The sequence below is a fragment of the Meriones unguiculatus genome, chromosome 3, assembly GCF_030254825.1.
Source record: "Meriones unguiculatus strain TT.TT164.6M chromosome 3, Bangor_MerUng_6.1, whole genome shotgun sequence".
Taxonomy (NCBI): Eukaryota; Metazoa; Chordata; class Mammalia; order Rodentia; family Muridae; genus Meriones; species Meriones unguiculatus.
In genome coordinates, this window is record NC_083351.1 from 150,542,264 (window position 1) to 150,569,909 (window position 27,646).

At 42.2% G+C, this 27,646-nt stretch overlaps 1 protein-coding gene across 7 annotated transcripts; it reads right to left on the reverse strand.

Annotated features, from left to right (window-relative positions):
- Nucleotides 1-352: 352 nt before the first annotated feature.
- Nucleotides 353-27,394, reverse strand: Aasdh (aminoadipate-semialdehyde dehydrogenase). 7 transcript variants are annotated; one of them, XM_060380792.1, is made up of 16 exons: nucleotides 27,254-27,393; nucleotides 26,026-26,201; nucleotides 22,563-22,830; nucleotides 21,658-21,778; nucleotides 18,583-18,896; nucleotides 16,129-16,321; nucleotides 13,072-13,313; nucleotides 12,513-12,619; nucleotides 11,889-12,061; nucleotides 11,149-11,341; nucleotides 8,951-9,066; nucleotides 7,016-7,796; nucleotides 4,876-5,039; nucleotides 3,117-3,239; nucleotides 1,855-1,986; nucleotides 353-844 (listed from the first exon to the last, which is right to left on the reverse strand). In XM_060380792.1, the coding sequence occupies exons 3-16, from the start codon at nucleotides 22,790-22,792 to the stop codon at nucleotides 437-439; spliced, it is 3,297 nt and encodes a 1,098-aa protein (XP_060236775.1). In that variant the 5' UTR covers nucleotides 22,793-22,830; nucleotides 26,026-26,201; nucleotides 27,254-27,393; the 3' UTR covers nucleotides 353-436. The 7 variants fall into 7 exon arrangements, with proteins under 7 accessions (XP_060236775.1, XP_060236777.1, XP_060236778.1 ...); XM_060380794.1 differs by lacking the exon at nucleotides 1,855-1,986 and having other exon boundaries at nucleotides 27,254-27,394; XM_060380795.1 differs by lacking the exon at nucleotides 22,563-22,830.
- Between the last annotated feature and the right edge of the window lie 252 nt (nucleotides 27,395-27,646).

Genomic DNA, 27,646 nt, shown 5'->3' on the forward strand with positions numbered 1-27,646 from the left:
AACCCTGGAGAGATGCTGCTTCATCAGCCTGCTCACAGAAGCCAGAAACAGCAGCCCAGGGGTGGCACTACCCACAATGGGCTGACACCCCATCATTCACTAATTAGGAAAATGTCCTACAGGCATACCTACAACCCAATGCCTCCTGATGGAGGCATTTTCTCAATTGAGGTTCTCTGCTTTCAGATAACTCGAGCTGTGTCAAGCTGACATAAAATTAGCCAGCACACCAGCACACCAAACTAAAAGTCCTGCTAAATTTATCAGGTATTTCATCTTCTCTTCCCAGAAACTCCTGCTGCTTCTATAGGAAATAAACAGAGCTGCTCTCTACTTGAGTACTGCAGACAAATTCCTTAACCAAAATAGAATCTTTAATATAAAACTATCCACATATCTTTACAATGACATTTCCCACCATCTCACACATTCACACTTATAAGGATGACACCTGATTATTTTCATGAGCACACAATAAATCCAGACAGTAAATATAGTTATTTCTGCACCCAATAACAAGCATTGACCCCCAGACCACAGGAGAAGAGAACACTTCTCCAGGGAGCTCATACACACTCTGTAGCTCTCCACTCTGAGACTCGAGGATCCACAGTTTCCCGTCAGTAGATGCAGCTGCCAGCAGTGTTTCACTGCTACGGCTGGGATTACGGAAAGCAAACGGTGTTGAGTATACCCTGGCTGTAGTCTCAAATTTCCACTGGAGGTGACCTTCCACACTACAGCAGTAGAGAAAGCAGTCATGAGAACCAAAATATATTTCTTGTTCTGATGCCGAGATACACGGGGATGAGAAGATTGGTCCTCCAGCAGAGAAGCGCCAAATCTGCAAAGGAGAGAGGAGCAACAGCCAGTCACCCAAATGCAATGCTTACATCTCCCGGGGCTTCTCCAGGCAGACAGAAGAGGGGTGATGGAGACCACCTAGTAACTCCATATGCCAAAAGTGATGCCCATTTCTGGAAAGTAGCATTCTCACACAGCCTGCTCCAGTAGAGAAAACCAGGACAAGACACACGAGGACATTACTACAGTTAATCTGGAGCACCCTTGAGAATTCCTACTGGTATGTTCAGAGATACCATGTTTAAGAGAAAACTACATTAGGTCTTCAATGTATGTTATTAAAACAATCTTGGACGGGTAGAACTTGGTTCCAACTCTAGCGCCAGGGAAAAAAAAAAGGAGAGGGGGGGGGAAGGACCAAAACAAAACAAAAAACATGTCTTACTCAAGCTTTCCAAACAAAGCAAGAAGGAACTGGACTGAAAATAATTTACATGTAATGATTTACAGCTTTAAACAAAATTCTGTGCATTGCCAGGTGGTGCACACTTTTAATCCCAGCATTCAAGAGGAAGAGCTAGGCGAATCTCAGTTTTAAGGCAGCCTAGTCTACACAGTGAGTTCCAGGACAGCGAGTAAGACTCTATCAAAAGAAATAAAAAATATATATATATCATATATACCACATATATGGTATATATATATGTGTATATATATGATATATATATGTACACATATATATACATATGATATATATATACACACATATATGGTATATATATATGTAATTATATATGTGGTAGAGAATGAATGAGAAAATCACATCAAATATCAAACTCAGACCTACACACACACACACACACACACACACACACACACACACACACAGAGACAGAGACAGGTGGGGTCAGGGGGAGAAGAGATTCATCAGACAAGGGCTGAGACTGTAGCTCAATAACAGAACTGTCACTAATTGTGCCCTGGGTTTAATCTCCAGGGCCGGAGGCTGGGGCTAGGGGCAAGGTTACACACGGAACTACATCTCCGCACCTGCTCTCCCGAGTGAGTGAAGCAGAGCAAACTGCCGTCCACACAGCCGATGCAGACGTACCGCTGGCAACACCGTGGAGAAGAGAACAACGGCTTTCCACAGGGGTGCTTCCAAACTATGCTCCCAGCAGCCTGTCATGACCAAAGCAGTTGACAGCACTGAAAATCATTCTACTAATCGAGTCCCTTTAACCTTTCAAAGTGACATTTAGTTGCTGTGCGCGCACACGAGTGTGCATGTGCCACACGCACGTGTAGAGGCTGGAGGACAACCTGTGTGGACTGATGGTCTCCTTCCATCAAGCTGTCAGGATGGCAGCAAGTGCCTCACCTGCAGAGCCATTTTACAACAAACTAAACGCCCTCAAGCTGTCCATGACGCGGCACACACGGGCAGTCAGAAAATCAGTGCTTGCTTCCGAAGCTACAACACTCAGCCCAGAACACAAGACGAAGCAGCACTAACACAAAGATCTAGCTTTAGGACGGAAAAGCAATTTAAAAGGTAGGACAAATTAACAAGATCTATCCTTACGATGAACAAGAAGCTTTTTTAATTGTTGTTTGTTTTGCTTGTGTTTTTATTATTATTTAGAAAGGATCTCACTGTGCAGCCCAGGCTATCTTGGAACTTGCTATGTAGGCCAGGTTAGTCTGGAACTCTCAGAAATCCTCTGCCTCTGCTGGGAATAAAGGCATTCTCCACTATGAGGGACAGACAAGAAATTCTTAACATGATTGAGAAAATCCTGTCTGAAAAGGATAAAAACAGAGTCTGGAGAGAGGGCTCAGTGACTCAGCCACAGTTTTTCTTGAATATGACCCAGGTTTGATTCCCAGCACACACTGCAGCTGGCAACCATCTATATTCTAATTCCGGGGGATCCCATGCCCTCTACTCTTCAAGCACCAGACACATGTGTTACACAGACATACATACAGACAAAATACTTATACACATAAAAATGAGCAAATCTCTTTTAAAGGTTAAAAACAGCTGAAGAAACAAATAACAATAAAAACATGAACTCCTATTTCCTCGTTTTTCCAAATAATTTTACTCATTTTAAGTGAATTGTAGCTCATTTTTTACTCATTTTAAGTGGATTACGTTTACCTGAAAAGTACTCAAGACTTTCAAACATCACAATCAAAAATCAAGATAGGTGGGGTTGGGGATTTTGCTCAGTGGTAGAGCATTTGCCTAGCAAGTGCAAAGCCCTGGGTTTGGTAATACAATCAACACGAGACTTGATGCCTACAGGATTTACAGCCAGGAGGAGTCCCCCGAGTGTGGCACAGTACAGATGGTATGGACGCAGGCTCAAACACAGAGAAGAAAAGAGCGTTCCTCCACACTTTAGCTTCCAGACACACTTCTTTTCCTGCAAATAAGAATCTGAATTAATTGTGTGGTGTTAGTAGTTAACAAGCCCATATATAAGACAACTAAGTTTCGACCTCAACTTTGTTTTGCTTTGTTCCTTTTGGTGCTGGGATTGAACCCAGAGCCTTGAACATGCTGTGCCAAGGAACAGCTGTCAGGGTCCAGAGGAATGCAGGTTTTTCTTCTCTTCTCCCCTGCCCTCCCTATTCACTCACTCAGAATCCTCCTGCCTCTGCTGCCTCAGTGCTGGGATTTCAGGCATGCACCCTATGCCAGGTAAGTTAGTGCAAAGGCAGTAAAGAATATCATTGATACTCACTGATTACAGATAACATGCAAGCATTTTCTCTTTTGATTAATTGGTATGTGTGTGTGTGTGTGCGCGCACGCTCATATACTCATTCTGAATAAAGAACTTACGTTTCTTCCACTAACTTTATAAAATGACTTAAAATAATTTGAATATATTCAAAATAAAATTATCTCATTTTCTGATCTAAAAACTTAGAAACCAATTACTCAATCTCCCCCCCCCCCGGCTTTTTTGTTTTGTTTGTTTTGAGACAAGGTTTCTCTGTGTAGCCTTGACTGTGCTGGACTCACTTTGTAGATCAGGCTGGTCTCAAACTCAGAGAGATCTGCCTGTCTCTGACTCTCTGAGTGCTAGGATAACAAGTGTGTGCCACCACGCATGGCTCCCAATCTTATAAACAACTTGGTGTATGTATTTGTCTATGTTTCTGATTATTTTGCCAGGATAGAATCATAGGAAAAAAATTTTTTTTGGTCAAAGGACATCAAACTTAGACAGCCACAGTGCTTATTACATTTGCTTGCTATGTGTCTGCACATGTGTGTCTGTGAATCAGAAGACACTTCTTTTTTAGGCATGTAGCTACACTGACCTCAGACTCACTATGTAGCCAAGGATGATCTTGTAGCACGGATCCTCCTGAGGGCTGGCTGACACAGATGCCAGCTAGCTGTATAGGTTGAGGGAGCGCACTCAAGGCTCCGTGCACACCAGGCAAGCACTGTGCCAACTGAGCTGTATCTGCAGCCCCCCAAACTCTTCCTTTATGGTTTCCCTGTCACGCAGCTGCTGGCTCTCATGGACGCTGGCTGTCAATCATTATAGCACTGTGATCTATGGATTTCCATATGTCAGTGACTCATTTTCATTCCTTTCAAGGCTGAATGACTGAAACATGTCTTCAGCAGCTTCTCCTTGAGAATCTTGTGTGTTTATGCCCCTTGTTTTTGTTTTCTGAGTTTTCCTAATTAACTTATATTTACTCTTTATTTCTATTTATACCAATAGCTCAGTTTTGATCACTGTTATTTCAAAAGCTACCAGCCTATTTTGTAGTTTTTATAAAAATTTGATATTTTCATATAATGGAACTTTAAAATAGCTGATATCTTACTTTGATTTTTTTTCTATTATGATCATCCTGAATGCTTTATATTGCATAAATTACTTGAAAGAAAGCTAGTTAAAATGTGAGTAATCATTCCTTCCCAGACCCAGTGCCAGGCTTGGGCTACAGCTAACACCTGCTCCAGACTCGCATGCACTGAAGTTACTTGCACGTCTGTGTTTATGGTGTAATGCTGATGAGGTGGATTCTTACATAAATGTCGAGAGCATATGCATGCTGGTCATGAGACCCCACATAAATGAGTCCTGTAGTTGGATCCATGGCTGGCGAGCTTTTCACAGCATCTTCAGTAGAAAATGTCCAATATTCTTCTCCACTCTTACTGTTTAGAACATAAACTAATCCATTATAACAGCCTACGGAGAAATGAAATATAAAAGATGAGACTGAGATACACCGATATAAACTATTTAGTTTAAATAATGACAGTCTCTGCCACGCTTTTCTTATATGCTTACTCATCTGATTTGGGCTTCAGCACACACGAGCAGAAACTGGACAGCAGTCACTCATGTAAAATCTTTACTTGCTGGTGTAGTCGTGGCACTAGGCCTTAGCTCCAGCTTTGTATTGGAACTCTGGACCAGCAAGACAGCAGTAAAGGCACCTGCTGCTGCCAAGCCTGACAACCTGACCTTGATCCCAAGACCAACGCGGGCAAAGAGAGAACCAGCTCCTACAAGTTGTCCTCTGAGTGCACGGGGACATGTGCACATGCACACTGACACAACTGGATTCAAATCCATCCCAATCCATCCTGGCTGTTGCTGGATTAATTACCCAGGTCACAGAGCCTCAGATTATTCTACCCGAAGGTTACTGTAACAACTCACAGGAGGATAGATGCTCTCAGTTGTTTGAAGAATGCTAACACTAAAACAATCAGTGTCCACTGGGCACTTCCTATGTATCGGGGCTTCTTCTTTTGAGACAGGGTCTTTAGCCCAGGCTAGCCTCCAGGATTCAATTAGGGGAGAATGACTTTCTGATCCTTCTGCCTCTACCTCTCTGAATGCTGGAATGACAGGTAGGCTTCACACCATCCAGTTTATGCATGCTGGGGACTGAACCTAGGGCCCTGAGCATGCTGGGCAAGCATTCTGCCATCCGAGCCACATTCCAGCTTGCTTTTTCAAATATTTTAGCCTAATTATACCCATACTTATAGATGACAGCATGGAAGTAGATTAACTAATGGGGCAATTTCAAAGTTACCATGTGGCAGTGTCAGGATTTAATAAATCTAGCAGACTGTACTCTTCGTAACTACACCAAACATCTCTTCCGAAGCAGTGGCAGTGGATGAGAAGGTGGTTGAATAGAACTGCTTCAAACAACAACAAAAACCCCTGTAAGTGAAGTCACCACAGATACCTGGGCGATCTGAGGTCAGCCATCTAGGACAGGTTCACTGCCTACGCTCTACATGGCTCTGTCCATGGCCAAGTTATTGCTCTGACTTCAGATTCAACTTCTGAGATTCTTTCTGTGTTGCCATCACCCATTAAGAGCTCTGTGTGTGCAGTGTACTAACGGACTGGGAAGCTTGCTCAATCCTGCCAAGAGCTCTCAGATAGTTGTCAATGGGTTTAAAATACACCCACAGATTCTCAGATGCACTTCAAGAGGTGGAGACTAATTCCCCTAAGCATGGATTGAACTTGGTGGTTTTTAGTTCACTGAACAAAACTGAGCAAAAACGGTAGTCTCCAGTTTTGAAGACTAGGTTCTAAAAGGTACTATGTGGCTCCTATGGCTTCGTCTTTGAGATCATCCACTTTGAGGAAGTCAGATGCCATGCTGTGCAAACATTCAGACAGCTACAGAGACGCCTGTGTGGCAAAACCTGACTCTTCTCAGCAAAAATGAACTAAGAATGAGCCTAGGAACTATGCCCCGTGCTAACAGTGCTGTCCAGGAGCCATCTTGAAAGCATATCTTTTGGTCCACACAAAGCCTTCAGATGCCTGCAGAAAAGCAGGAGGCCCTGATCATCAGCTAAGTGCCTCCAAAATTCCTGCCCCAGGGAAACTGCTGAGGTCAGGAGGTTTCATCAGTGTGTGTTACCACACCATGTTTTATTACTGTTTTAATTTTATCCACGAGAAAAGTGAGGTTCTAAGTCTAACAACCCACCAAATATGCTGAGTTTAGCAATACAGAGTTAAGTTTATATTCAGGGACTTGGACCCCAAGCCATGCTGCTAAGCAGTACAAACTTAACCACTGACCTGTGACAACAACCAACCAACCGACCACACACACACACACACACACACACATACACGTTCAATATAACTCTACAAACCTCACCTCAGATTCAGAGACTTACCCACTACAATGAAGTTTCCACACTTTGACACGCATGCTGAGGATTCAATTCGATCTCCCAAAAGCTGTTGCCACGTCATCTTCCCAGAGAAAAGGTCCACTGCCTTCACCCAGTGCGAGTGGGAGCCGATATACACGGTTGTGGGCGACTTATCCAGAGCTGCCATCACGAGCAGCGGGGAAGCGTCGACGCATTTGCCTGTGTCTGACCGCCACCTCTCACGCAGCACCACTGTCTTAGCCCTGGCCGCAGGGCTCCCCTCCTGAGAAGCCGGTGGCTTTTTCAACTTTTCATCAGGAGCTGGAGGATTTACGCTTTTTAATATTTGAGGGTTACTCTGTGGAATTAAATCCAGAGGCCAGATGGAAGAGCAGTGTCCTAACTTAGGCAAAAGCCTCCCAGGGCCCAGAGACAAAACCTGACTCCCTCTGCTCACAGCAATCAAAGCGTTTGTCTCACTGTTGAGGTCTGAAGGCAAGGCAGACTCCAGACGTGCAGGCCTCCTGCTGGCTTCCTCTGGATAGGTGTCACTGAGTTTCCTTTTTGTGGCATAACTCCTGTCGACTTTCAGGTCCCCATGTGTGAACACAGTCTGAACAATGTGGTTGTGAACCTCTAAGATAGAACTGCTGAGAATAACTTCCAGAAGGCCAGGTATGGATGTACCGGTAAGTTTTTCAAGCTCACTGAGGAGCCACGTGGACTTGAGGGAATCCCCACCACTAGCTAAGAAGACGGAGTTGTCGGGAACCATGGGATCCTCAGGGAGACTCAGAATAGACTACAGATGAGAAAAGGCGGAAGAAATAGTAAGAGCCCAAACCTACAGAGTTTACAACATAACAACTGATAGAGGGCTGACAGTACCTACAACACAGATAGCAGTCTAACAAAAAATGGGAAAAATACTAACAGTTAAATTTAAAAATATTTTCTCTATACTAAGGATCATGACTGCACCACCATCTCTGTCACAGATTCACTGTATAGTTGCTAAATATGATTTCTTTTAGAGCAGGTCTCCTACCCATAACATAAGGAAAAAACTCACAAAAACATCTGCTTTACCAACTAGCCCTTAAGATCCTCATAGCTGATACTCCCTACATGGAAATAACACTGACCCACTTCACCTAAGTTGAGTGGAGTGATAAAAGCTTAGCTCTCAGTTTTTAAGACTAACCAAACACACCTTTTTTTTTTCTCTTTTTTTGTTTTTCGAGGTAAGGTTTCTCTGTGTAGCCCTGGCTATCCTGGAATTAGCACTGTAGACCAGGCTGACCTCAAACTCAAGAGATCTGCCTGCCTCTAACTCCTGAGTGCTGGGATTAAAGATGTGTGCCACCACTGCCCAGCTAAAATCTGTACCTTATCTAAGAAAATTTGCTTATCTACTGAGACACTTAATAACGCCTTGAGCAGGGGCTGGAGAGATGGCTCAGAGGTTAAGATGAGTTCAATTCCCAGCAACCACATGGTGGCTCATAACCATCCATAATGAGATCTGGTGCCTTCTGGCATGCAGGTGTACATACAGGCAGAATATTGTGTACATAATAAATAAATAAATCTTAAAAAAATAATGTCTTGGGCAAAAACACACAGCTACTGTAACTTTCTCAGAACTAATGGCAAAACCCAAAGTGTAAAGGCTAGCCCACTCGGTAGAGCATGGCTTTAGCATTGGCTCTCCCAGTGGAAAGGCATGTCAAGTAGACACTGGCATCCTTTAAATGACCCCACTTTCATTGAGTTTCTTTGTGAGACACTGAACACTAACCTTTCTGACGGAAAGACTGGATTACGGGAGGCATGCTAACTGCCACCTGGGCAGCAACAACATTCTTAAAATATTTTTACTGCCTTACTAAGAGGTACTGAAATTCCCCATAATGAATGAGTTCTAGAAATAAATTTGTATTTAAGAAGTTGTACCTTCCATAAATACTGCAATTTTTCCCAGAGTTCCCCTTTTCCATGGAGCTTATTCCTAGGCTGTGAGTTTATGTAGTCTACATATATCTTGTTTAACTCAGAAGCATCAATTTTACCTTAACACAAAGAGAAATGAAAAACATTAAAGTAGCATCTGAACTTTTACCATGCACAGTATAGCTAATAGTGGAGCATGTGTCCAGCACATACAATGTCCTAGGTTTGACTCTGCCCCATAAAATAAGCAAATAAATCCATTTTGCCCCAGAGCCATTGTGTTTATTAGTCACACTCTTCACCGTAAAGCTCAGAAATCATAGAACAGATAAGCAATAATGAAGGCCAATGCTACAAAGATGATAGTAAATAATACAGAGGAAGAGAGATGCTATTTATCTAAGTTAAAGATCTCAAGACATGAAATTGAATGGGAGGGACAAAGCATGGAACATGAGTGAGGTCCAAGAATGAAATATGTCTTGTATGAAAATATAATAATGGGGTGCACGCCTTTAATCCCAGCACTCAGGAGGCAGAGGCAAGGAATCTCTGAGTTTACTCAGAGGCTAGCCTGGTCTATAGATCGAGTTCCAGGACAGCCATGGCTATACAGAGAAATCCTGTATCAAAAACCAAAAAAAAAAAAAAAAAAAGGAAAAGAAAACGTAAATGTAATAATGGATTCCATTATTTTCTATGCTGACTAGACGCATCTCAAATTTTTTAAAAACATGAGTAACTGAGCAATAACTGTATTTTGAAGCATGGGTTAAATAAAAATGCCATGGGTAACTATGTACACATCCATATACATATATAAAATATACTTTAAAAATGTGTGTGTGTGTGTGTGTGTGTGTGTGTGTGTGTGTGTGCGCGCGTTGTGTAAGTCAGTACACACCCATCAAGTTATCAAACCACTAGGCATGCGCAGCAACCACTTTTACCAGCTGAGCTATTTCTCTGGCCCCACAATTTTTTTTAAAAACAGGGTTTGACTATGTAGCTCAAGTTGGTATCAAGCTTTATAATCCTCCTGCCTCAGCCTCCCTAGTGTTGGGATTGCAGGTTTGCAGCACCATGTCTGATTTTTAAAAGTGTATGTTTTGCAGCCTGGGCTACATACTGAAATCAAGGGTACCCTGAAATTCATATCAAAACCCTGTTGCCAAAAGGGTATATAATTTGAAGCTAAGTAGTACTAAGAAGAATTTCACCTCTACCACTGTGGTGGTGCATTATGGGTTGGCCCACTGTTTAATGCTGATTAAACCCTGTTTCTGGGTTTATCTATTAAAGGAGACTATCTTTCCAAACTGGGAGGAAATTTATTTCCTAGCCCTAGGAGGCCTGAACAGAACAAAAAGCAGAACCTACATTTCACCCTCACTGCATGTGTTGGGAGATGTCCTGCCTATGGACTTTAAACCACTGGCCCCCCTGGTTCTCAGGCTGCAAACTCAGAATTACAGCCCCAGCTTTCTTAGACCCCCTCTAGCTCACAATCATAGTATGAGACCTTTCAGCCTCTAGAGCCCTATCAGTCAGTTCCCTTTAATGTTTTTATCTATCTATCTAAACATTCATTCTGTTTCTCTGGTGACCCCTTAGAAATACAGCCACTGACTAGCTGTCATAGCTGACCTTCAGGGCCAACCTGACTGGATTCACAGTCACCTAAAAGGCTGAATAACACCACTGGGTATGTCCGTGAGATATTCAGAGGATGAACAAAGCAGGGAAGACCATCCCGGAAATAGGCTGGGGGCATGGGGAGGAAAGAAGACAGCCAGACAGAGCCTGTCTTCATCCTTTTCTCTGCTTCCTGGACCACCACCACATGATCTGAGCTGCTCACCGAGCCTTCCCATCCTTGATAGACAGATACACCATGAAACTGTGAGCCCAAATCTTTCCTCCCTTAAGTTCTTCCTGTCAGGTACTGTCACAGGAATGCACAAGTAGTTAGTACTCAGCAAAGTAATCTGGGGAGAGATTGCCCATCTATAACTTACACATCAGAATAACACCATCAGCTCACAGGCATTTCTGAAGAGAACTTAGTTACACAAAGCTAACTCACAGAGCGTCTACCATAATTATTGCTAGTATCACTTACTAGTACTTCGGTGGCATTAAACTAATCTGAGTACCACTGGTGTTCTCTAGCACTGAACACATATGCTTTGTCACTTTACCATGGCATGTAAATGGTAGAGTATCAATGAACACCACGTCATCAGGGAGGGCATGCGATGGGAGGTGTTTCTGCAATTCTTTAAAGAGGTAATCCTTTACTAAATCAACTTTGGATACGACGAAGAGAACCAACTTCTCCTGATTATACCATGTCACTGCACAGGATTCCACCTGGTGAAGTTCTTCAGCCACCTGTAAGAGAGAGAGATCACCCTCACTTATTCATGGGGACAACTAAGACAGGCTCCTGAAGGCTCTAAAACCGGTGCAGCTGAACTAAAGTCCAGAAAATACCTGGGAGTTTAAAAAAACTATTTGCTATTGGTATGCTCTAACAGGCACCACTTTCAAAAATAATACACTCTAAAGCAAATAAACCAACATCCTTCCTTCCAAAGAGCTCAAAATCTTATTTGTTACTTCTATTACTTCCTTTTCTGTGTGTGTGTCTGTATGAGTTTATGCACCACATGAGCACAGGTGCTGGAGGAGGCCAGAGGGTGCTGAGGACCCTGCAGCTGGACTTACAGAAGGTCAGGAGCTGTCAGCTTCGGGTGCAAGAGCAGCAAGCATGGCTAACCACAGTGCCATCTCTCCAGCCCCTTATTTTATAAATGGCCACCTCACACCAGGCTTGGGAATTCACAGCTGTAATCCTAACACTGGGAAGCAGGAGGCAGGAACACCTGGAATTTTAGACTAGCCTGGGCTACAAAAGGAGATGCTTAGGTGGCCCTACCTGTTGTACAAGCTCAATGTTAAGACGTTTGCCGTGGCGCTTGATCTGGCTGTCCTTTCTTCCCAAGAAAAATATCTCTCCATCTTTCACAGTCACAAAGTCTCCTGTGGCTCGCATGGTGCCGAGGGGCACTGTTATTTCATCATCAAGAAAGCAGACTCTGTTCTTCCCACCTTTCAAAGACAAACTCCAATGTCATAAAATCCATGGAAAACTAATTTAACATCAGTTACTGTAATTCTCAGTAACTCAGACTCAAACCTTGACTATTCATACTAAATGAGGTGACATTTAAATGCTACCTGGTAAAACTGGGAACAATCACTTCAGGGAGTTAGTAAAGAGATAAAATTAAATTTATTTCTAAAACTACATATGATTTAAAACATATCCTTAGAATACTGCTAGATAAAGTTTTACCTACAAATGTTAACATTTCAAGTTATGCTTCTAAATTTTCAAAAACTGCATGTACAATCAGGTAAACTCTAAATATCTTGTGATTATGAAAAGATTAAAATTTATCACTGAAAAGTACATTCTACATAAAAAAAATCATAAAATGAATTAAAAGAAACATCTGATTTTTCTTTTTGAAAATTCAACCAACAAATATAAGCCAACCTAAAAATACTTGTCCAGTGCCTTCGTGAACCGAGGAGCCAGCTGTGTCTCTGACTTCAACCACTGTTCCTAGTAGTGGAGATCCCAGCTGCACAGTATGTTCATGTCTGCAAAAAACACAGCCCAGAGCAGGTTTATAATTCACATCTGAGCAGACGATTTCCAAGCACACTAAAAGCACACTAGAGCAAATAAAACAAAGACAGGTTATGGTACAATTCAAAGACCGCACGAGGAAATGGTTTGGCGGAAAGGGTACTGTGTATTTCAGTCACAAAACAGTCTGGCAGGATCTCATCACAAGTTATAGGAAAGATTTTGGATTCTTAACTTGAAACACCAGACAAAACAGTGTTTTAAAAATTATTACTATGGCACCTAACAAACCCATTAGTAGCACTAGCAGCACAGCTTCCTGGCAGAGGGTGGACCTCCCATGCAAGGACCATAACCTCAACAGCCATCACCAACCAAAACTCATGAACCCCAGCATTAATGCTGAGGTCTCAGAAAGAGCCCGCCTCTCCTCCCCTCCAGGGGGTAAAACTAAAGCCCTTACTTCACAGCAGAATTAAGAGTCTCCTCTGGGATCTTGTAAAAAGTTGCCCAACTGGATACTTCTGTGATACCGTAAATATTGAATATTTGCGTTCTGTTGTCTTTCCCTCGCCAGCTTTTGAGGATGGTCAGTGAGGGGAAGGCTTCCCCGCCAAGGGCTAGCACTCTCAGGGAAGTGTGCCCTGACAGGACAGTGGACTTGATGAGCTCAGATCCAAATCTTCTCAGCAATGTTGGTGTTGCCTGGAAACACACTCAAGTCACTTAGTTTTCCATCTTCCTCATGTAAACACTGTAATTAATTCAAACTTTGCATTTGGCACCCATTTCGGCTTTAGGGCTGTGGGTATAAAGATTTATTATTACTTCAGTGTATGTTTCTATGCATGTTTGCCTGCAGAAGCCAGGAGAACACCGGGTGCCTTAGAACTAGAGATACAGGTGCTTGTCAACCAAACTCTGGTCCTCTGGGAGAGCAGGAAATACTCTAACCACTGGGACATCTCTCCATCCCTAAGGCTACAATTTTCAATTGGCAAGCCCTAAATAAATATTCATAAATATTTTCCAAACCTTAAATAAATATTTCACAATTCAACCATGTTATTTTATTATATATATATATATATATATATATATATATATATATATATATAAAGTCTTTCTTTTTTATTGCCAAGTGGTACTCCTCTGTATAAATTAGGACTGTTTTTATCATTTCCATATAAAATCTAGAATCAACTTGTAAATTTCTACAAACATTTACTGGGATTTTGGTAGAACGAGTACATTTAACATAATTTACAAATGGACTCAGCAAGATCTGCTCTCTTGACAATGTTGGAACTTCTACATACATGTGAAATGCCTGTGTACATAGGTAGGTCTTTAATTTCTATCAACAATGTTAGAGTTTTCAGTGGATCAGTCTTGCTATTCTTTAAACTTATTATTTCTATGCTATTTTTTTATTTTTTAAAATTTTGTATTATTTACTTTCTATTTATAAGTGTTCTCCTTATATGTATGTTTACATGCCAGAAAAGGGCACCAGATCTCACTACAGACGGTTGTGAGTCACCATGTGGTTGCTGGGAATTGCACTACCACACAGGGCTCCTTTGAATTTTTAAAAGACTTTTTATTTATGTGTATATCTGTGTGACGTGTAGGTATGTGCATGTATGTGCAAGTGCCCATAAAGGCCACAAAAGGGTGCCAGATTCCCTAGGGGCAGAACCACCCAATGAGGGGCCTGAGACCTGAACTCTGGTCCCCTGGAAACATAACAAGTGCTCTTACGTACTGAGCCATCTCTTCAGACCCATATCTCCAGTATTTTTTGTTTGTTTTTTGCTGTTCACTATTCAGTCTCAGCAGGCCTGGAATTCACATGGATCCACCTGCCTCTGCCTCCCCAGTACCTTAAAGGCATGAGCTCGTACACCCAGCCAGCTTCAGTGTCTTTAACCATTTATAACGCAGTATCTTTAAAAATCTTAGATTATTTTATCCATATGAGTGTTCTGCCTTCATGTCTATATGTGGGTGCCCTGGGATGTCAGAAACATCTTAGAACTCAGCATCTGGAGTTATAGATGGTTGTGAGCCACCATGTGGGTGCTGGGAACCAAACTGAAGTCCTGTGGAAGAGCAAGAAGTGTTCTTATCCTCTATTTTTCCAGCCCACTTCTTTGGTATTTTTAACCACTTACAATGTAGTATCTTAAAGCTTATGTTCTACATACTCTTCTGTTTATTTTATGTGTGGGTTTCACCTTATATGTGTGTACCACATGTGTGCCTAACGTCCTCAGAGGTCTGAAGATGGAGTCAGATCCTCTAGAACTAGAGTTACAGACAATTATGAGCTACCATGTCAGTGCTAAAAACTGATCCTGAGTTCTCTGCAAAAGTGGCATATGGATTCAGTTGACATGACAGCATGCACAGAGTCTATGTAAGTCCAGGCCAAACCAAGTCCCAGCCTGGGGAGGGAAGCTGGGCAAAATGTCCTGTCGCTCACCAAGGAGCTGCTAAACTGCCAGCTGCTGAGAGTCAGTTTTCTTCTAAGGGGGTAGCCCTGGCAAGTCGACCGTGTGCCAGTGGAAGACTTATAAATCCAATATTTGGTCTGCACAATCGGCCTTGATGGGGGGGGGACACAAATTGGGTAAGTAGGAAAGGAGGAGTAGGTCTGTGAAGCTGGGGAGAGAGGGTGGGTTCTCTAAAGAAGAGCTTTAAACTGTTGGGAAGCTGTGCTGTGTGGCATATGTCTACATGTGCTCGAGTGTACGTGGGCACACAGCACATATTCAGAGGGCGACACCCAGTGTCCTCTCCCAGCTCTCTCCATGTTGTGTTTTTGTCTCTCACTGAACCCGAGGCTTACTGGGGTAAGCTAGGCTAGCTGGTTAGTGAGCTTCCAGGATCCCCCCACCTCAGCCCCCAACACTGCGATTCAGGTGATGTGGCATGCCTGGCTTTCATGTGGGTGCTGGAGACTTGATCTCATGTCCTTGTACTTTCATAAAAAGTGCTCTTACACACTAGGCCACCTCTCCAATTCCATGTTTGTTGTTATTTGTTTTTTAAAGACAGGATTCTACATAGCTCAGGCTGGCCTTGAACTCACTATGTCGAAGAGGCTGGTCTTGAGCTCCTTACTGGAAGCCTCCACCTCCTAAGTACCGGGATTGCAGGCAGATGCTAGCACACCTGTTTCTTAGCTCATCTGTAAAGTGGTACTCTATTAGATTTTGGTAGGAAACACAATATGCTTAAATGTTATGATAGAAGATACCCAAATAGCACACTCATAGTCAAAGTCAAGTTTTCCCAGTTACTTACTCCAGCTGAATACTGCAGTACATGCAACACGGTACGCATAAATAACTGCTTTGTCTTTCATTTTTAAAAACAAGGTGGTAGCCTCTGATAAGCTAACTACACTGTCGTTAATCTACTGGGAAGAACTACAGACATATAACGGATCCTCAGAAACATGCAACATTAGAAGGGTGAAGAAGAAAACATTTCTGTTGCTACTGAAGGGTACCTGTAGGACAGTCACTCTGTGGCGGGAAAAGAGAACCTCAGCTAATTTTGATGGGAGCACTTTGACAGAAGTTGGTACGATAAGCAGACAGGCCCCACTGGACAGAGAAACAAATATTTCCACAACAGATGGATCGAAGGTCAGAGGTGAAGCCAGAAACAAAACATCTTCTTGGGTGACGCCAAAAAGTACCCTAAAGGCAAACAGAGCATAGCTGTCATGAGGAAGGCCTAAGTGTGGGTATGCACAGACCCTAAAGAAGCACTGAGTAGGGACTGGAGAGAGCACTTCCTGCTCTTGTAAGGGACCCATGTTCAGTTCCCAACATCCACACGGTGGTTCACCACCACGGAAACTCTTGTTCCATGTGTCCTCACTGACATACATGCAAGGAAAACACTCATACACATGAAATAAAAATGGATAAATCCAAAAGAAGAGGAGGAAAAAGTGCAGTAGCAGGGTCGTCAGTGAGGAGAAAAGTTTTCTGGATGCTTCAGACTTCATTCTTCAGATTATCCAAAATGGCGTTGGTGCTGCTGGAAACCCTTTATAAAAGGCTGGACCACGCGTGGCAGCACACACCTAAAATCCCAGCACTTGGGAGGCCAAAGAAGGGTGGAGCTTTGTGAATTTGAGGCCAGCCTGGTCCACACAGGGAGTTCCAGGACAGCCAGAGCTGCACAGTGAGTCCCTGCCTCAAAAACTTAGATAGATAGTTAGTTATTTAGTTATTTAGTTAGTTAGATAGATAGATAGATAGATAGATAGATAGATAGATAGACAGACAGACAGACAGACAGACAGATAGATGGATGAAAGCCCTTTACCTTTTTTTTTTCTTTTGCCAGACAGGCTCTGTCATCTGTGACTATTTTCTGACACATCATTTTAGACAGCGTGAACTACAACCCCCGGTATTCTTTCTATTACGCTTTCTTTTTTGTTTTTATTTTTGTTGTTTTGTTTTTTTTTTTTTGTTTTTGTTTTTGTTTTTTAGATACACTATCTTGTTATGTAACTCTGGATGGCCTGGTACTATGTAGCCCAGACTGACCTCAAACTCACAGTAATCCTCCTGTTTCAGCCTTCCAAGAGCTAGAATTACAGATGTGCACCACCAGCTTTACATGCTTCCCATAAGGAGGAAGGGAACAGAGAAGAGGGAATATTCTCTAATGTTATTAGAGAATTGAAGGCTGGCAGCCGCCACTCAGTAAAGCACACACACTCTCGTCAGTTATTCAGCTGAACATTCCAGTCCACAACCAGCTCAGTTTTATCCATCCTGAACTGGCTGGATTTCTTCCTTAATGAAAAACCAAACAGGCTGGAGAGACAGCTAAGTGGTCCAGAGAATACCACAGTTTCCACCAGTATCTACTGAGAGGTCAGGCTGTTTAGTCTATCTAACTCCAGCTCCACAGGGGACTGAAGTCTCTGGCCTCCGCATGCACATAATGTACCTACAAGCAGATATACACATATATACATACTTACGGACAAATTAAAATAAAATGTATTTTTACAAAGCAGCAGCAGGAGCTGTGGCTCTAGGTTAGCGCCCCGCCCACCTGACTGTGCTTCTGATGATGCTGTGCACAGTCTCATGCCTACGGGGCTCCAGCCTGCTACAGTTTCTCCTGGCTGCCTACCCATGGCCTCCACATTTTCTCAGCCATGCTATGTGAGCCAGTTCCTTGTCACAGAATATATGCCACTCACATATTCTGGTTTCCTTTCAGTAGACACTTTCTTCTGTGTGATTTATTTTTCATTTTTATTTCTAAAGCCTGTGTGTGTGAGGGGAAGAAGCTGGAGGCCAGAAAATAACATGGATTCCTCAGAACTGGGGTTACAGGCATTTGTGGGATGCCCAGCTTGTTATGGGTCCTGGAATCCAAACTCCAACCAGCATGAATATGCAGCAAGATCACTAACCACTGCAACATCATTGCTCTACCCCTCATTTTTAGGTCTTCAGACAGGTCCTCACTATGTGTCCCAGGCTGGGCAGGAAGTATTAATCCTCCTGCCTCAATCTCCTGGATGCTAGGATACAAGTCAAATACACTCAGTGATGTTTAATACAGACCCCAGCCTTTCCTTTTCCTAGTATTTGGAGTTTTCTTTTCTATGAGAAGGAGGAGGACCAGAACCGGATTAGAGCATGGATTTGTTTCATCTGTACTACTGCTTTTAATCTCAACAGTTAATTAGGATTATCTATTTAGATCAAGATTTAAAAAAAAAAATAGATATTTAAAATTATTCTTTTTTAAAATGCAAGATTTTATTTTGTTTTGTTTTCCTAAGACGGAGGCTCTCTCTACAGCACAAACTGGTCTCAAACTTGTGATCTTTCTGCCTCTGCCTCTCATATGCTGAGACTACTGGTGAATCCCACTACATCCAACTTAAAACTCTAAGAAGAATTCAGAGGCTGGAACTTACCGGAAGTGCTGGACATTTGGCAGTATGCATGCATGAGGCACTCTGACGATCTTCGGTGTCCCTGTGGTCCCTGAGGTGTGTAGGACATAAGCCAAGCAATGCTCTTGCCGCACATCCATGTGTCCCTTCTCCTCAATGCTGTTCCCGCAATTCCTGCTGTCTTTTCTATCATTTATCTTGTAATTATCTTCTCTATCACTGAGTATCCAGCTCACCTCACCATTTTCCCAATGCAGTCTGAAGAGCACCAGGTCCTTATGTTCCACTGAAACGGTATCATAGTTCAAAATCGTTTCATAAGAGGATTTGAATTTCTGTCAGAAAAGATATTTACAAATATTAACATGTTAAAAGGGATTCTTTTACAGAGAATGTAATATATCCATTTACTCATTCAACGTGGCTTAACCAGGGATGGGAATACTGGCTATGTATTCTGGGACAAAGAGAAATGAAACATATCTAAGAGTTAAGTGTCCTTATTTCTTTATTATTATTATATTTATTATCATTTATTACAATTCATTCACTTTGTATCCCAGCTATAACCCCCTCCCTCATCTCCTCCCAGTCCCACCTTCCCTCCTTCTTTTTAAAAATTATCCCAGATTGGCTAAATAAAAGGCCTATATACCTGGGTAGGGCAGAAGTCAGAGGAGGAGCTAAGGTTCATGGGCTTTGAGGACAGAAGGATCAGAGACAGGGAGAGGAGAAAGAAGGAAGCAGAGTCACCCTGGGATAGGTAAAAAGTCGCGTGGGTCAGGATAAAGAACTCTGAATATCGGAATGGAGAGAAGCAGCTCAAGTATAAAGCATAAGCAAGCATTTAATGGAGCGACTGGGTGGGAAGTAGCTCAGATAGGAGTGACTAAAGCAAATAGTATGGGGTGTGGGGCTGAGAGGTAACAAAGCAAATTAGGGGTAATATCTGCCCAGCCTCAGGTGAAATAAGGTTTATTTCAATACGACAGGTATCTGTGTCTTTTATTGATATGGTAGTGGGTTAATATTAACCACTGTAATAATCCTAGGCTTTTAATAATAAACATTACTAGCAATTTTTATGCTCTACAACACTATACTGTCTGCAGATCTGCAGGAGGCTCAAAAGGACTGGCCCTTCTTTTCTTTTTAACAGTGCACAAAGTAAGAGGAATTGCATACATACAAGAGGAGAGCAACATTCTCCCAAACATTTTGTTTCTACCTAGTCTCAGCCTCTACACTGCTGACATTTGGGCCACATAATTCTGTGTGGGAGCCTGTCTTGTACACTGTAGGACTTTTAGCACCATCCACTAGATGCCAATAGCACCTGGGTCTTATCAGGACAATAAGAAATATCCAGCACTTAGGAGTGCAGAGGCAGGTGAATCTCTGTGAGTTCGAGACCAGCCTGGTCTACAGAGTGAGTTCCAGAACAGTCAAGGCTACACAAACAAACCTTGCCTCAAAAAACACAAAAACAAAAACCCTATCTCCAGACATTTCACAGTGCCTTCCAGGCACTATTCCTAGATAAGAATAATTGATCTGGTGGAAATACACTAGACGCTCAATGACTGTTCATTGCTTCTTCTTGGAGATCACGGCAAGGCAGGGTACTACCTATGCAGCTTTATAAACCAGTCCCTTACTGTATGCCTTCAGAAAGAAGCTTGACAATTAATTCTCACACCTAACCATCTTTCAAAAAATTTTCAATATGACTTAAGAAAAATAAGGATGCCAAGTGTGACAGCACACACCTCTAATCCTGTCATTTGAGTTCAAGGCCAGCCTCGTCTACATATTTTGTTCCAGGACAGCTACATAGTGAGACCTAGTCTCAAAAAACAAAACAAAAGAAAGCATGACATTATTATTCAACTTTAGTCTACTTGCAGTAAGAAAAGACTGAGCAATTTCAGAGGTACAAGGAAAGACTTCAGCTAGATTCTGACATTTATTTCAAAAACACTTAGTGACCAAATTAACCTTTCAGTTTTCTTTCTAGAGACCCCACTCTAATACTCAAGATCCCCTAGGAAGCATTTTGTCCAGCTTCACACATCATATGCACACATGCACACAAACACATACAATCCATTTAGGCTAGTCTCAAGTATAAACTGGTTCACATAGAGGAAGAATAAAAAAAAAAAAAGCTAAACTGCATACATCTTCTGTAACATTCTTCTTCATTATATAGACAGTATTTTATAAACAAAAAATAATTTAATAAAACGTGGACTGCCTCTTGCTGAACACGAAATATCAACTCCTGACTCTAAAGCGGTGTTTCTCAGCTACACTGTTGGTTGGCAGATACTTGAAATTTTTGTTAGGAATTGTTTTACGTGTGCCTGTGTGCCTGCTTGTCTGTATGTCTAGATGAGGACTCTGAATACCCTGGAACTGGAGTTACAGCTTTTGTAAGCCACCCAGTGTGGGTGCTGGGAACAAAATCCAAGTCCTCTGCAAGAGCAGCAAGTGCCCCTAACCTCTGAGACATCTCTCCTGCTCCACCCTTCAAAGCTTTAAATAATAAATTCATTTTCTACTGATGTGTGGTCTAAAAGCGTATCTCTTTTTCAAAGTGTCAAGTTCAGCTTTAATTGTTTAATTACAGTAGAGCCCTGTAACTGACATAAATACATAAAAGTAAACTCTCCAAGCACTATGTCACTTTCCACCACAGGAAGTAATGTGGAAACAGGAAGGAAAACCACACACTCATCATTAGGCTAGAAGACACTTCCAAATGTTAGTTCTCAATCAAGTATACAGGGTAGAGGGAGACAGGAAACACCTGGAAAGATGTGGGCTTTTTTTGGATGCCATAGCTAAAAGATGCTTCTGGGATCTAACGTGCAGAAGGCAGTAATGCTACTAACCATCTTGTATGGAAACTTCCCACAACATACCCTCAATCAACCAAAATGATGAGAATGCCGAGGCTGAGAAACACTGCCGGAGTCAGTGAATTCAGAAGCCCGGACAGAGAACTCTTAAACTGAAGCCTCTCTCTCAGTCTGTTCACCTCCCCTCTTCCCCAGTCACACTCCTCTGAAACACTTAAACACCAAGACTTACATTAACCTGCTTTTTTTCAACGAGAACATACTGAAGATCACATTTTTTCATGAAGTGAGTTGATACCGGCAGTGGTGAGTCTGGATCAATAGGTGCATAAGCTGCTGGGACCTGGAGAACCCTGGGGGAAAAGCCCAAGGTTAGAGCAGTGAATAAACTTCTCTAAGAACTTTATTGTTCTTCGGTGTTTACAGAGCTTACAGTTGTGCCTTGTTGGAAACAGTTATTTCATCTAGCGGCCAATGCTATTTGAGGTATTGTGAAATTCTAATTTAACTTCTCATCACTTGGGATAAGCTTAATTTTAGGGTGGATGTTTAGTGTGTATAAGGCTCAGTACTCAGTACTGGGATCAATACTCAGTACTGGGGGGGAAAAGCTCTTAACACTCAATACACAGAAATGCAACATTTCAAGAGTTAACAAGGATTGCAGTGATGGCTCAGAGATTTTCTTTGACACAATGGACAGTTATAAAATGCTCTAACTGTTTTCCTTTGACAGACAAATGAGACCTTCATACTCTGCAGATATTTAAATATTCAATTTGTGAAAACTTTTAATCTTTCCTTAATAAGAGCAAATCAACAAATGTGAATGATTAAAAATAATACTAAGAGAAATGTGTACTTTAACCTCTTCAGAAAATGTAAAGTAGGGCTGGAGAAAATGCTTCAGCAGTTAAAAGCACTGGTTTTTCTTCCAGAGGTCCCGAGTTCAACAACCTGGTCCAGCAACTACATGGTGGCTCACAACCATATGTAATGGAATCTAATTCCCTCTTCTGATGTACATGAAAACAGAGTGCTCACATACATAAAATAATGAATAAATCGTAAAAAAGAAAACTAATGCAAAAGACTCCAATAGCTTAGGATAATATCAGTTTATACTAGAAATATTACCCTAAAATCCAGGAGGGTACATTTATCCCAGGTTGACAGTAGAGACCAATTTCCCGAAGTCCTCCAAAGTCACAGTGTGCTAACAGAAAATTGGATAATTCTGAAGCCTCACTCAGCAGAGTCTTGTAGGTGTAGCATGTTGGAGGCTGGCTGTTGCCTTCATCAAAACACACAGCTGTTCTATCCAAATACATGGAGGCAGCCTGTCGCACCAACTCCTGAAGAGTCATTTTACTGAGATCTGCCTAAACACCAGTACCTGAGAAATCTACGCACAGAGAGAAATGTTAGAAGTTAGGGGAGTTTTCAGGAGGTAAGGAGGAAACCTGTCTACCAGCAAAAAGGACCAGCAGCTGAATACCTAAGTCAGAGACATTTTTGCTTGCCAGTGTGCAAGATCCCGACTTCCGTCCTCAGCACTGCAAAACAACAAATTGAAAGGTAATTGCCCAGATAAAAGCTGTGGCTATGCTGAAGACTCTGCAAGGCTGGTCCGACTGATGACAATGTGAGGTGGAGAGTCAGGATGCTGCAGACTCAAAGGCAAACTATCTTGGGTTATCTTGACAGCAGGTTTATTGCCCAGCTGTATCCACCCAACATCCTCATGGCTATCACCCGAAGCCTTTGTGGAGATAAGAAGCTCCCACCAAGCCCAGAGCAAAGAATGTCATTTGATCACACCCCAAACCTTGAATGGAATTTCCCTTCATTTGCTGTAATCCACCTATCTAATTCCCACCAATGTATTATGAAATAGCTTGATAGTTTACTTTCCTTTGTCTTTCAATTATACAAGCTTGGGTAACTGCTTCCATGTTGGGACATGATTTTTGGGATAAACTAACTCTGTGTTCCTGGAACCTCGTCACTCATATCTGGCTCAGAATAAATTATCTCATATTGTCCTTAAAGAGCAGTATTTTGTGTTACGAAAACAAACAAAAAGCTGTATCACATACATAAACGAAACTCTAAACTTTCAAAATACCTATGGCAACTTTGCTGAAAGCAATGACATAAAAATTAATGTGACGACGGTTAAACTAACATCGGATCAGAATTTAAAGATGTGGGAACGATGTGACATGTACATTCTGCCTGTACGTAACAGGCAGAAGTGTTTTTTTTCCCAGTTGGCCACAGCATAACAAGGATATGTGTTAAAAATTGACCAATAAAGGGGCTGGAGAGACGCTCAGTGGTTAAGCACACTAGTTGCCAAAGAACGTGAGTTCAAGTCCCAGGATCATATAGCAGCTCACAAACACTGTTAATGCCAGTTCCTGGGGATCCAACTATGTTTCTGACCTGTGTGGGCACCAGAGACAAACACAGTGTGCATGCATGTGTGTGGCAAACCCCTCAGAAAATAAGAAATAAATAAATCATTTTTCCAGATTTCCTTCTTGTAGGATATTTTGCCTGCATGTGTATGAATCACATGTATGCCTATTGGGTGCCCTGGAACTGGGGTTGTGAATGATTCTGACACATCCTGCAGGTGCTGGGAACTGAACTTAGGTCCTCTGCACAAGCAACAATTTCTCTTCACCACTGAGCCATCTCTCCCAAAATGAAGAAATCTTTTTAAAAAGATTTAAAAATGTATAAATAACCAATACAAGTAATTTTTTACTTTCCTCCAGTTTTTGTTACAAATTAATACAAAGTGGTCAAGTTCCTACATGGTGACTTTAAAATAACTTATGTAATTAAGTCTGCTTTTAAATTCCTGTGGGAATTAAAGCTTAGGGAAGAGAAAAGCAGCTTCTTTTTTGTTTTGCACTGCTGGATGTTGTGGATATAAACATGTTTTGTTTTGGTCCCAGATGTGGGATGTGGGACTAATTCAGATGGTCCACAGTAGCAGACAATTTGCCTCATGTGGGCTCTGAGAGGAACTCTTAAACTATCTCCTCCTGCAGATAGTTTAAATCTGAGGACTCTGGAAAGAGAATAAATGCCAGAGCCCAGAGTGTGCGGAATCTCAGAGAAAGTACAAGGCTGCTCTTACTTCCCCCTTGCTGCTCCCAGGTGCTGTTATGAGACAAGAAGTTGGGAGATCTATAACCCCTCTTTCACTAACTTTCTCCTACCTCGTGTTGGGGGGTTGGAAGGGTTTGGGGTGGAGTAGGAAGAAAAAGATAAAAGAAATGTAAATAAAAGAATTTTAAACAAGTACACCAACAGCTGGAGATTAAGCCCAGGGCCTGGAGCTTCCTTGACAAGTTCCCTAATATTGAGTTACATCTATAGGCCCTGAACAAAAGCAGAGAGAATCCTCACTGAATACCTATCCACTGTCTATAAAACAAGGCTCACCATTTCTCATATTTAAAGACCTTTTAAAATGGCAAGAAATAAGCTCTTCACACCCTATTTCATGTTCGTGTTTTAAGTTGCCAATAGATTCTTATAAATTTAGGTCCTAAATGGTATTAGAAGTTAATACAGCATTAGGATATACCAATAAAATGTTCTTGGTTGCTAGGCCATGCCTTTAAGGCCAGCACTTAGGAGTCAGAGGCTGGCTTGGTCTACCCTGTGAGTTCCAGACCAGCTAAGGGCTAAATAGTGAGACCCTCTCTCAAAAAAAAAAAAATTTAATATAGATTGAAAATTTTCAAATAGTATTTTATTAAAAAAAAAAAAAAAAAAAAAAGCCAGGCATGTTAGGGCATGCCTTTAATCCCAGCAAATTAATCCCAGGCATAGGCAGGTGGATCTCTATGAGTAGAACCAGCCTGGACCAAATAAAGATTTTCTGAACAGCAAGGGTTACATAGAGAGCTCCTGTATCAAAGTAAACAAACAACAAAACACAAACAAGATACCGCTAGGGATCAATGAGAGCAAAAACTGCAACTCCTAGTTTCCTTAAAAGCAAGGGAGACTTTCTTCTAAATCCTATTAACATATATCAGAGAAAATAAGATTTATCAAGTATTATAATTATTCCAGTTCTCTACTTGTTTATACTTAACTATTCACTTACTGGTTAAGTACTTACTGGTTCAAAATAGAGCTCATTTTCAATTATGTCATTTAATTATCATCAAGTTTGTTTTAAAAATAGAGCTTCTTAAACTCATAAAATCAAGTATGTCCAAAAGGATGCAAAAAATTTGAAATGTGGTTCTTAATTATCAAACTTAAATACAAGATAATTTTAATACTTATGGCATTTCTTTTTAATATTTCCTTAAATCTAACTTTTGTGGTACACAAAAGGTGATTTTCCACAGACACACAAATGGCCATTATGCAAATTAAATGGGCTACAGTATACACTACAAAATATAGGGAATAAGTTTATTTTGGAAAATAAAGTTATTGTAGTAGAGTATCTTCTACGATTTTTGCCTGTGTAAGAACATGGAATAGCCAAATAAATTTTTCTAAGTACTCAATTTTCCACATTAATGTATTATACTTATTTTTACAAAAATTTAGTCTGGACCTGAAGCTGTGTCTCAGGAGTTAACCAGCACTTGTTCTTTCAGAGGGCACAGGTTCCATCCCAGCACCCTACTTTGGCCTCAAAGCGTCACACAGTTCCAGTTCCAGGGGATCCGACAACCTTTGAAGACACCAGGCATGAACGTGGCGCGCTTACATACATACAGGCAAAACACCCTTATTAAAAAAAAAAAGAAGAAAATTAGTCTGTTCGAAAGTTGCCTTTCGTCCAAAAAGCAAGCATATGTATAACTGCTAATTTCTCACAAGAAAATATAATCTAATAACATACTTCCGAACAGTAGAGTAACAGGACTATAAACTTTAGTTTGTAAAAAGGGAAAGTGTCATTTTTACAACAAACTATAGAACTTAACACACAAAATCTATACAATAAGTAAGGAATTTTTCTACTTGGAATTTACAAGTTCGCAGTGGCAAAATTCAGCCATGTCTATCTAGCTTTTCATTTCAGTCATTGAAATGTTATGTCTGTCTCTTTCCCTGCTCTCTCCTCTACCTCTCCCCGCTTCCCTCCTCTGCAACATCTACTCCACGCTCAGACATACTTGGGACAGGTGGATGGCTCAGAAGCTAAAGGAACTTGGCAGCACTCCAGAAAACCCAAGTTCGATCGTGGGACCCACATGATGGAAGGAGAGAACCAACTTAGGAAAAGGTGTTCTTTGACAACCTCAAGCATGCTGCCCAAGCACACACTTTAAAATGAGTAAGAAAATACAAACAAGGCAGCTATGATTTTTTTTTTTTAAAAGGAGGCCTTCTAGGAACAACAAAAGGACAATCTAACAAGCAGATTTCATGTTATAGCATCAAACTTATGCTATTTAGTGACCAATAAACCCTGCTTTTAAGGACTCTCCCTATGTTGGGCGTCATAAATACTGGTAACCTATCCACCTGCATCTTGACACCTATCATGCAGCCACCTTTAGTTACAATGCAACCTCGTGGCTTCCAAAAAAAAATCTTTCACTGACTCTCGGAACCACGCTAGGAGGTGGCAAAGCGGGTGCACTTGCATTTCACGGAAGATCACAGGGTGCAGGCAGGTGACCCGGGAGACCACACAGCCCGGAGGAGCTTGCCAACCGCTCCAAGCCAGACCCGGGAGGGTCCGGAAGTCCGGCGGACCCTAGCGAGAGCAGCCCAACCTCCTCAGGTCCCCACCCACGGCTCCCGCCGCCTCCCGCGAGCTCCCATCCCACCTTTTCACGACAGCGCGTGGGAGGCACTTTCCAGCCGAGCGGCAGACGCCCAGCAGCCGTAAAGCGGCCGCGCAGCCCGGCCTCTCGCGTCGATTTTCCGGCGCCCGTGACGTCACGACAGCGTCGGGGGCGGGGCCACCGCCGACGGGGCTCCGCCCAGGAGCGCAGCCGTGGTCCTGCGCGGACTGGAGCGCGTTTGGAGCCATACGTTTAGGCTGCGCGTTCGGACCTCAGATACACGCCGAGCGACGTACCTGTGTATGTGCGTGCGCCTGCGTGAGTTTATGTGTACCATGTGCGTGCAGGCGCCGACTGATTCCCGGGAGCCGAAGTCACAGGTGGTTGTGAGCCACCAGGTGGGTGCTGGGAACCGAGAAGGGACCTCAGGGAGGG